Here is a 12,087-nt window from a genome sequence, read left to right on the forward strand (position 1 = left end):
ATTCTGACACATACAGTGCCATCTATTAATCAATTTTCACACTACCTTTTTCTTCTGCCATACGTTTTCCCCCTTCTCCGATAATATTCCGTTGCAGTTTGACGTCATTCTGAGTAGTGGTGTTATTTCTACAGTGTTTTGAAAGTTTCCCTTTAATTATAATCACTATGAACATCATATCTTTTAATTGGCTCTACAGCAGATGACTCCTACATGTTCCCATGTTGACCCAACAATATTGTTAGTTATTATTGCAGTGGGCACAAGTTCACCAGATCGGGGTGTGAATCAATAGAAATGTTTCTCCTGGACTGATGAATCGTTTTTTGTTACACCGAGTCGACAGTCTTGTCTGAAGGTGTCATCATCTAGACAAACAGCCCCTGAAAACATCCACTATGCCATAGGGTGTCCATGGGACCTGCAGTAGTAATTAAAGGCACAATAACAACTGTGCACTTGGTGAATTTTATTGTGGACCACCTGCATCTCTTCATGCTTGATGGGTTCCACAATGGCAAAGGCTTCTTCCAGCAGGATAACTGTCCATATCACAAGAACAGAATCATGTTGCCGTGGTTTGAAGATCATGGTAGTAAACTCAGTTTGTGTCTTGGCCACCAAAGTTACCTGATCTGAACCTGATGTGAGACATCTGGAATGCTATCAGTCACTAGTGCTACATTCCTAAGCCACTGGCCCCTAATTTACGGGAATTGTGTGACATACATGTGAACATCTGGTGCCACAACTCCAAAAACCTACCACTGACTTGTCAAATCCATGTCATGCAGGACTGCTGCTGTATTGTGTTCCAAAGGCAGACCAACACGCTCTTAAGCTCATCTGTGTTTGTGTGTGTGTGTGTGTGTGTGTGTGTGTGTGTGTTTTATAAAATAAAGTATATAGTTTATTTATTTATATAATAATTAGTTACATTGAAGGATGCTTTTAATTTTTATTTTTTATATATTTGTTTTAATTATATTTTAATTCCTGTTGCTTGGATATTCAATTATGGTATTTGAAATTATATTTCTTATTATTATTTTATTCATAATTTTAGTGAAATAAATCTTTATATGTTAATTGTTGAGGCAGCCATACATTTGCATTAATACTGCTTTCTAGCCTGTTGGCTGTGACATGTTGCTGGGCTCAACTGCAGTAGAAGACAAATGCAGAGAATGTCGTGGTGACGGGAGTGGCTGCAAGACTGTCGAAGATCTGATTGACACAGATGATCTTCAAGTTGGTGAGATTGTCAATAACCAGTGATAACTGTAGATATGGATTTCAAGTAATATTGCCACACAACTGGCGATAGCACATGAAATGTCAGTTTTTGTTATGAGATTTCAATGTAAAACATTTCAGAGAGGACTAATTAACACAACACATTACTGAGGAGATGGCTGATTGTGCCATGTAACTTTACATTCACAACATGGAGATGACTTTTACACTTTTACTTTATATTCTTCATTATAACACAGTGTATTGTAGATAGCTGGGTATGTCAGTGAAGGACCTAGATATAATCCAAAAGAACAGAAGATAGAGTGATGCCTGCAAAAATTTTGGTCTTGCAATCTGAACAATGAAAGTGAATTGGTAGATGGACATTAGCAGCCACCAGTGTAATGCAATGCATGTTGCTTTATGATGTGTTGCTGCCAGCAGGAACTATTCATTTTTGAAAACTACATGAACAGGAAATAGTGAGAACTATAACATTCTGCTGTATAAAGTACAGGCTGGAGAAAAGGAATGTTGTAAAACTTGATGAAACTTTAAGAAAATGAACAAAAGGATTTTAGTAACAGTAATCACATTTAGGGAAATGGTAATTCATATTTTCAGTGTTTGAAAATTGCATCCATTATAAGTGTCAGGTAGTAAAGCATACAGCAATCAGTTGCAGATTTTGGTCACTGCGTGGCCATCTTCAGTGCAGTAAATCTAAGTTAAAATATTAAAAACATTTGTGGATATATGTGACCTCAACCTCTCATATGAGTAGTTCACTTGAGACAATGTGCTTATACAAGAGTTTTTAACTTACATTTACTGCACTGAAGGTGGCCACACAGTGACTGAAATCTAGGTATGCAATAAACATCATTTGTGGCTCATTGGTGTACCATTTACTGCTTGAAATGGTATAGTCACTGGGTGCAACTGTTTCCCTATGGAATCGAACCTTCATGTACAAGTTATTGCACTGCACCTTGCCACATTACCTGCCAAGGTACTTCCGCACAGGATGGCTGCAACAAGTGACTCGCTCCCCTTCCCCCCTCCCTCTGCAAGGAAGTGTTGTTGGGAGACAGTATGATCCTTTTACAAGTAGCCTCATTAGTTCAAGCAACACCACACTCAGCACTTGGTCACAAAATCCACCATAGTGCCAATACTAGATGTCACTATCTGTTTGTACTACAGTCTGCAACTGATGAATGCAGAAGCTATAAGAATTACAATAAATGACAGTTGAAAGTAATGCACAAATATCCATCTAAAAAGGTGCAAGGGAAAATCAGAACTGCTCTCGAGACATACGGAAGAAGACTCCACTAAAATTCCATTATAAAAGATAATCAGTTTTTAAAAATATAATGTAAATGGATAGATAAAAGAAATCTACGCATCAAGTGGCAGCAGGAGAACCACATGTAAAAGGTATTACAGTTTTCAAGCTTTCAGAGCCAGTGGCTCCTTTTTCTGGCAGAAGGGTTAAAGAGGATGGAAGAAGAATGAAGGAAAAGGACTGGTGAGATTTAGAAAAAGGGGTAGAGTACAGAAAAATTACCTAGAAACCTGGATCAGGGGAGACATACTGGATGGGAAGAGAAGGAAAGACTGATTGTTGAGGACATCACCAGAAGAGACTTAAAAACCTGAGAGCTTAAAGGTTGAAGACAGGGTAATATGCAAGACAGAGATTACTGCTAAAACATTGTGCATGTGTTAATAAGAGTGAACAGCTAAGTGCATTGTATGTGATAGAGTTGTGGGCACAATGTTTTAGCAGTAATCTCTGTCTTGCACATTAGCATATTTTTCACCTTTAAGCTCACAGGTTTTCAAATCTTGTCCGATGCAGTCCCCAACAATCAGTCTTTCCTTCTCATCCTGTCTGGTAGGTCTCCCCTGACCCAGGGTTCTGGATGACTTTTCCAAACTCTACCCCTTTTCCTAAAACTTACCAATCCTTTTCCTTCACCCCTCTTCCTTCCCCTTCAATCCTTATGCCAGAAGAAGCAGCCACTGGCTCCGAAAGCTTACGAGCTGTGATACCTTTTACATGTATGTTCTCCTGCCACCATTTGTAGAGTAGATTTTTTATTTAGCCAATTACATTATAACCACAAAAGATAAACCACAGATATTAAATGTGAATGTTACCCTGCATGAATTTTCCAATTTTACTTGAACAATAGTGCAAAAACTTTGCAGTTTTGCCATGATACTCTTTCACATGTGCTATGCTCTTGTGATGTTTTGCCAATGAATTAACAATAGAACTGTGGAAAATGTGATACAAATAGAAGAGCAGGAAAGAGTCATTTGAACCATAATGAGATATCCATTAAAAAATACACAGTAGGGTTAGAATAGGACTTACATACACAATCCCTCCCAGATGGAATATTTGCATTTCTCATTGATGTGGTTGATCTTGTTTTCTTTACACATTTCAGTTTGACAATTCTTTCGATTATTTGATTTGTCCATTCCTACAGCATCTTCTTCATTCCATTGGCTTTCTTGCTCCTTTCTTGATTTTTGTTTTCTTCCCATTCTTGAATTCATATAGCAGCTGAAGAATGAACAGTTTTTGGTTATTTAATTGCAGATGATCCACGCATTTATTGCTCCCATAGCTACAATATTGTAAAAGACTTGCATTGACAGTTTGTTGCAAGCAATCTCAGCTGAATATTTACAACTCGTCCATATCATACTTTTTGGCATTATAGGAAGTAACACTTTCTGGTTTCTTCATTCCTCCCTCACTCACTGCTGCTTCAGGATGTAGTGTGCTGAGAATAATGACATTCCTATTTTTCTTCCTTTACTACACTGCAGGGGTGCATTCTGGCTTATCAGTCTTCTTCAAGATCACAGTGGAATGTAAGTCAGAACTGTTCTTCTTCACACACACATGGCAATTCCTCAGCAAATATTGTTCCCTCTAATGCCGTTTTTTTCTGTATAACTTTCTTGACAAGCTGAAGGAATGTGAAGTAAGTGTCTGTTGTCATGCACCTTGCTTTTCTTGGAAGTAATTGTCCATCAGTTGTAATGTTTTCATCAGGGTGGCAACATTGGTAGCAGTTTTGCACAAATTTGTTCCGTATTTCAGAAATAAGAGTGAACTTATCATCAAGGATGCATTGAGCTCAGCATGACTTCTCATTTAAGTGGAGGACTCTGATAACTTCACAGACTCTGTCTCTTCTCATTTTATCCCTGATAAAATTAGGTCTCCAAGAACTTGACCAAAGGTCATCTGAGCAAACACTTTTAGCACAAAATGTGCCTCTGGCATAAAAGGTACCAGCATTGCCTTCAGATCCACCATCACTATGGTCTATATGGTGTTTTTATTTGATTCTGTGTGTTTTTCATGCTACACAGCATTTATTCATCAGAAAGATGTCTGAAGGTACTGATGTCAGAATCATCCACTTGGAGGCTGCATATGCAGTGGGCTCTCCTTTCTCTTTCATGGCATTCGAAGCAGCCCCTCTTACATGCAGTGACATGTTCAGTGACATTCCATTCCATTCTATCTCTGACTGCCATCCGCATTATTGTACCAGCTGACTCCTGAAACTGTTGTGGAAAGAACTGAGATGGGTAGTCATCAACTGATAGTGACTTCTCCTCAATCTCCTATGTAGGTTGTCTCTGGCAGAGAATCACCTACGAATCTGATAAACATTCTCTTATTCAGTATCTAAGTACTCCAGAACACACAAAATCTCTTCATTAGTAAGATCGTGCTGACACGACATAATTGAAAATGCCTGTTACAGGCAAAAAATCGCTATCTAACTGATGAGTTGAACAACACATGAAATATGATTAGCAGTTCCATCAGTGTCTAGTATTTAAACCTTAGTGACAATGTGTCTATCATTATTCGAGGCAGCCATTGTTGACCAGAGCAAAATGTAGTGCAAGTATCTTTGTAATTATGAGAATACCAATACTCTAAAAAGGAGTTATGCCAGGGGTCAGTTGACCCGTACTGCCTTTCTAGGTATACTAAATGAAATTCCCATGAAATTTTGAAAACTTAGCAAATTCCAATACACTGTTGTCTGAAGTAGAAAAAATAGGCAAATGTCATGAAATTTGTTGGAGAGTTGTTAAAATCTAAATTGGTTATTGTGGAAATTAAAATTGACTGTTCAAGAGTTAAACTGTTTTTTTTTCTTTTTCTCAGGGGGGAAGCTAGTGTTAATAAAGTAGTCCTCAACAAATGCCACTGATCCATTTCTATACGGTAGTCTGGAAAGGTGAAAAAAGTGGATCTAATGTACTCATATCTTATTTGAAGAAGTTTGTGAAGCATATTTTAGTTAACAAGTTTTCATTTGCAACATGGAAACAGCTGTGTGAAGTTCCACTAAAAAATCTGACATTGTTGTTCAACAGCTTGTTGACTGAGACAGAAACACCTATATTTTTACTGACACTGAGTGACAGTTAAACTTCCTATTATGCATATATTTGAATGGAAATTACATTATGTATGCTGAATTTTTTGTTTATCAATTTTATACATGAATTCACCATTTAAAAACCTTTATCTTAAAAAACCAGATGTAAAATATGGCATTTCTTATGGCCTTGGCAGAATTACCTGCGTATCATTCAAAAGGATAATGATAATCTTAGCACATTCTTATACTGTAATTAAGTTTCTGCATTTTACTGTACGTGTAATTGTGGGAGATGGATCTAAAAATTGTCTTACTACAAGAATTTGCCATCAGTTTAATATTCCTGCCAGTCACCAAATAAGGAGTAGAGCTGTTATAATTTAAACTGGTCTTTGATAGATATTAAATTATGTATCTGCCCTGTTTGTGTGCAACTTTTAAGTTGTTCTGAATTTCATTTAATACATGACAAAATTTACTTAGATACCCCCATCAGTGAAATATCTTCTTTTAATTGGGAATAAATTTTTTTAAAAAATTCATATACACTAATACACACAAGTGTCTATGTACTAGAAACCAAAGAGGCATGTCTGTTAGACAGCTGTACAAAAGTAAAAAAGAAGAAAGAGAGTAGAGCTGAAACAACTGTCCCTTCTTTTAAGCATTCTGACAATCTGTCTTGGGGGGGGGGGGGGGGGGGGGGTAGGAGAACACCAATAAACCAGATGTAATTTAGTAATTTCTTCATCCAGAAATTAGAACATCTGCTGAAATGAAATTAATTTTTAGTATTTGTTTAAAAAGTGTTCAGCAATGAAAAGTGCTCATTTCCCATTCTGTCTGTATAACGGTGTAGTGGTTTCAAGATATATCATGCAATATTGGATGTTTTCCCATGGGGAAAGCACTTAATTACACAGATCAGTTTAATATCCACACTGTCTGACATAAAGTGAAGCACCCTGAAAGGGAGGAGGAAATGAAATAAAAATTCACAAGTTGAGAGGATATGTGATGTTATTTCAGTCAGCACAAAACTGAGTCAAATTTAAAAAGAAATTGTCAATAAAAAGCCAGTTATTAGTATGACTTTGCACCCCCTCCAGCCTGGATGACAGCACTTATTTGGTTGGGAAGGGAATTGCAAAGCTGTTATAGCCTCTCCTGAGACAAGCTGCCCTCCAACTATTGCAACTCATCCCTGATATCCTGGTTGCTGGCACCAGAACAGAATTGAGAACCAAGCTGATCCCACACAAACTATATAGGGAACTGATTGGGGAACCTTTCTGGCTGTGAGTGTATCTCAACATCATGCAGACAGTTCATAGCCATGTGTCATTTCTGGATGAGAACTGAGGCAAGCCGGTCTTGATATCCTGGTCCCTGATATCTTGGGTAGTGGTACCAGTATGAAGTTGATATCTGAGCTAGTCCCACAAAAGTGCTATTGGGGCAGCTGAAGAGATTTTGCTGACAAAGGGAGTACCTCAATGTCATGCAGATAGTTTGTAGAGACACTTGCCACATGTGGACAGGAATTATGCTGATGAAAAACAGCACCACGAAATGGTCACACAAGAGGAACACATGACGATGCAGGATGTCTGTGACATATACCATTGTGCCACCATAGTTCTATCACTTACTACCAGCTTTGACCCAAAGTCATTTTCAATGGCTCCTCACACCTTGACAAAAGGAGTAACATTGCTGTGTCTCTCCAAAACGTTGGAAGAATGGGACCTCTCCCCAGGTCTCTGCCACACTCAACGACTGTGGTCATCTGGGGTAGTACAGAACCACAAATCATCACTACACAATGCAACACCATTAATCAGTAATCCATGCTTCCTGGTCACATCACAATTTCAAACACAACTGTTTGGGTTGTGATCTTAATGGCAGCCTGTGCCTAGGATGTTAAATCCCTACTCAGGTTGCTGCTATTCTGTGACCAATGGTATCCAGGCAACATAGAATGTTTTTGGATGGCAGGCACTGATGTGAAGCGGTTACAATGCACTAGCAAACAATACCTTGTAATGGTCAGATGTGGTCAACTGGAACCTTGATGACAAGTATGCTTGCCCTCATGTTGTTATACAGTCCAACAATGGGCCACTGTCACATACAAAGGCACTAAAAATCTGAATATTGCAAGATTTGACTGCCAGCCTAACGGAGACTCACAATGAGTCACCTTTCAATCTCTGTCAGGTATTGGTAACACTGTCCCACATGAGTACATGGCATCTGATTCTGTTCATGTACTTTCCTTCTCATCCCGTGCAGTAAGTCTCCCCTAACCCATGATTCTGGGTGACTTTCCCTTTTTCCTAGACCTCTCAAGTCATTTTCCTTCACCCCTCTTCCTTCCCCTTCAAACTTCCTGCCTGAAGAAGGAGACATTGGCTCCCAAAGCTTGCCAATCACAACCTTCTTTTATTTGTGTGTTCTGCCACCACTTGCTGAGTCGATTTTTTATGTATCCAATTAAATTATTTTGTATGCCCTACCAACTGCACCAGGTGGCCAAAGAAACCCAGATAGATCCTCCCAGCCAAGTAATGTCATACAATCATTTCATATGTCCTACCAGGTCTGGTAACAATGAACGACACTAAGTCACTCTGGTGGTCATTCTACTTGTCACAGAGAATTGCAGCTTTAATCATTTAATACTTACCAGTGGTGTGTACATGTACGAAGTTATGTTGGCATCCTGTCATGTCTTCTTTTTTAGGTCAGTGTAATAGTACAGGACATTCTATAGTAAGTTTGAGGTAATGTAAAAGTGTAACTGGATTCTGAAATTTATTTAGTGAGACAAATTTTATATTGACTGTTGCCATTTCATTTGACTTGAAATCAGCCAGTCACTTGCCAGATGTTTGTTTTCAGATCATTAATTTTGGTTGTAAAAATGCTGCAACTATTTGGTTGGTGCATACGCTCTTAGCATTTTCATTTTGCATGTGGGTGTTCTAGTTGCTGTTGGTTTATTTATCAATTGTCATTTTTTATTTGTAGTTCACTGTTGCTATTTGAATTTCCATTTTGTCATTTGGAGATAGTGATGGATCTGTGGCTGCTAGAAAATGGAGTACCAGGTGGAAAAATCAAAACATTCAACATATTCTTCTGTTTGAGTTCAGTGGAAGGGTGACAGCCATGGAGGCAGCCAGAAACATTTGTGCCATGTATGGGGTTAATGCTACTGGACTGAGTGCAGCATGTTCAGGAAGACCTTTTGGGTTTGGTGAAGATTGTTTAAACACATTAATCCACACTGATCCATGTCAGTGCATTCGAGAATTGGCAAATGTGATCATTCCGCCATCGTGTGACATTTGTATGCAATGGGAAGGGTTCAAAAACTGGGTGTTTGGGTACTGCATGCTCTAAGCCAAAATCACAAAAATCAGCAGGTGGCCATATGGGCTTCTCTGCTTGCTCGCCATCACCTGGCTCATGAACAACACCAACCATTTCTATCTTGTATCATTCATGGTGATGACAAATGATGTCTTAATGCTAATGTAATGGAAAGAAAGGAATGGTTGAGCCCAAATAAAGCAGCAGTTCCCCATACAAAGAGCTGTGCACATCTAGAAAAGATAATGTTATGCATCCGGTGGAACTGTGATGGCATGGTGTACTACAAATTGCTTTCCCAAGGTGTAACAATCACTGCTGACATTTGTTGTCAACAGCTGAGACATATTGCAGATGCAACAGTAACCACGAAGGCTCTGTGAAGTGGTACTACACCATGATAATGGCCGCCTGCATTCTGCTAGACTGAAAAAAAATGCTGTATAGGAGTTGGGTTGGGAAGTTATTCCACACCCACCTTATTCACCTGATCTTGTGCCCTCAGATTTTCACCTTTTCTGCTCTCTATTAAACAACCTCAAAGGAGCTTCCTTGCAGTTAAAAATGTGTTCCAAACATGGGTTGATGAGTTCTTTGCCTCAAAAACACATTATCTCTACAATGCTGGAATTGAAAAGTTTCCCCAGCATTGGCAGACTGTTGTAAATAGTGAAGGAAAATATATTATTAATGACTAAACTGAATGTTATATGTATCTGTTGTGGTTATTGAAATTCTGCTAGACAAGCTCAAGTATTGTGGCATGAGTGGGACAGTGCACAAATGGTTTAATTCGTACCTAACTGGAAGAGTGCAGAAAGTTGAAATAATTAGTTCTCGTAACATGCAAAGATCAGCACATTCCTCAAACTGGGGAACTATCAAGAATGGGGTTCCACAAGGGTCAGTCTTGGGTCCTTTGTTGTTCTTATTATATATTAATGACTTGCCATTCTGTATTCATGAAGAGGCAAAGTTAGTTCTCTTTGCTGATGATACAAGTATAGTAATCACACCTGACAAACGAGAATTAACTGATGAAATTGTCAATACTGTCTTTCAGAAAACTACTAAGTGGTTCCTTGTAAACGGACTCTCACTGAATTTTGATAAGACACAGTACATACAGTTCCATACAGGGAATGGTATGACGCCATTAATAAATATAGACCTTAATCAGAAGCATATAGCTAAGGTAGAATATTCCAAATTTTTAGGTGTGTCCATTGATGAGAGATTAAATTGGAAGAAACACATTGATGATCTGCTGAAACGTTTGAGTTCAGCTACTTATGCAATAAGGGTAATTGCAAATTTTGGTGATAAACATCTTAGTAAATTAGCTTACTACGCCTATTTTCACTCATTGCTTTCATATGGCATCATATTTTGGGGGAATTCATCACTGAGGAATAAAGTATTTATTGCACAAAAGCGTGTAATCAGAATAATAGCTGGAATCCACCCAAGATCATCCTGCAGACATTTATTTAAGGATCTAGGGATATTCACAGTAGCTCCTCAGTATATATACTCTCTTATGAAATTTGTTATTAACAACCTAACCCAATCCAAAAGTAATAGCAGTGTGCATAACTACAATACTAGGAGAAAGGATGATCTTCACTATTCAAGATTAAATCTAACTTTGGCACAGAAAGGGGTGAATTATACTGGCACTAAAGTCTTTGGTCACTTACCAAACAGTATCAAAAGTCTGACAGATAACCAACAAGTATTTAAGAAGAAATTAAAAGAATTTCTGAATGACAACTCCTTCTACTCCATAGAGGAATTTTTAGATATAAATTAAGAAAAAAAAAATTTTAAAAATAAAAATAAAAATTTTAAAAATAAAAATAAAAAATAAAGAAAAACAAGAAACACAAAAAATAAAGTTGTTATATTAACTTAAGTATGTTGTTAAATTAACCTAATTATGTCATGTATTGGAAAATTCGACTCGTTCCACATCATTACGAAATATCGTATTCATGATCCATGGAACTAGTATTAATCTAATCTAATCTAATCTAATCTTATTGAACTTACAGAAAAACACTAGGAACTTAAACACCAACCCAATATTTTGCAATAAAAATCCTATAGTGTTAACTATTTTTTTCCTGTTTCTTCCTCAGGTTACAATGACATCCTTCTGATCCCTGCAGGAGCAACAAACATACGTGTTCATGAACTGAAGGCCTCTAGCAACTACTTAGGTTGGTGGTGTTCTGCCTGTCTTCGTTAGCTGTTCGTTTTACTTTTGTTAGTATACTAAATCAAATACTGTTTCCAGCAATCAGAAATGAAAGTGGCCACTATTATTTAAATGGAAACTGGAGGATTGACTTTCCGAGAAGCCTAAGATTTGCTGGAACAATATTTCACTATGAGAGAGTCCCACATGCATTCTTGGCACCGGAATCCATCTCTGCTCTTGGTCCAACAAGGGAGGCTGTTTATATTGTGGTATGTATTATATCCATCTTGGCACATGAAAAGAAATAGTATACTTTTTTCAAGAAGATTTAATCATTTCCTGAACTAAAATTGACTTTCCTGAACTACAATCGGCTGCAATTCATAATATTTCTTTTGTCTTAAAAATGAAATGACTGATGACAGCATGTAACAAATCAAATATGACAAATCACAAATAAAATTTGTTTTTCGAAGAAAGTACTGTACTCAAACTAATACCTAGCATATGCAGTATCAATCTAAAAGGCTCAGGCAGAAAACTTTACAATATATTCACATAGCATGTCCTATACCATTCATGTCACTGATATATCCCACTCCCCCAGAAACAGGAGCTCCTTTGAAAGACAACTCTGCTGTAATTCCTGCACAGATTTTTATGTGAACATGGCCAGCAAGTTGCTATCCACCTGCATCCACACAAATGGCCCTCATCAAACAGTGTTCACAAGCAAACTTGACCACCCACTGACATAGTAAGGTGCACAGCATTCAGCCCTCCACAATGTGCTGCACAGTATTGTACACTGCACAATATCCTGCA

The 12,087-nt window shown here is 37.8% G+C and overlaps 1 protein-coding gene across 1 annotated transcript in view; it reads left to right on the top strand.

The window, feature by feature from the left end:
• LOC126481282 (papilin) overlaps window positions 1-12,087 on the top strand; it is a 260,118-nt gene that overhangs the window by 17,909 nt on the left and 230,122 nt on the right. Inside the window, exons 3-5 of the mRNA XM_050104920.1 lie at window positions 1,132-1,255; window positions 11,201-11,281; window positions 11,359-11,531. Of these exons, the coding sequence (XP_049960877.1) occupies window positions 1,132-1,255; window positions 11,201-11,281; window positions 11,359-11,531 (378 nt within the window). The remainder of the gene's footprint in view (window positions 1-1,131; window positions 1,256-11,200; window positions 11,282-11,358; window positions 11,532-12,087) is intronic.

This window comes from Schistocerca serialis, chromosome 5 (genome assembly GCF_023864345.2).
Source record: "Schistocerca serialis cubense isolate TAMUIC-IGC-003099 chromosome 5, iqSchSeri2.2, whole genome shotgun sequence".
Taxonomy (NCBI): Eukaryota; Metazoa; Arthropoda; class Insecta; order Orthoptera; family Acrididae; genus Schistocerca; species Schistocerca serialis.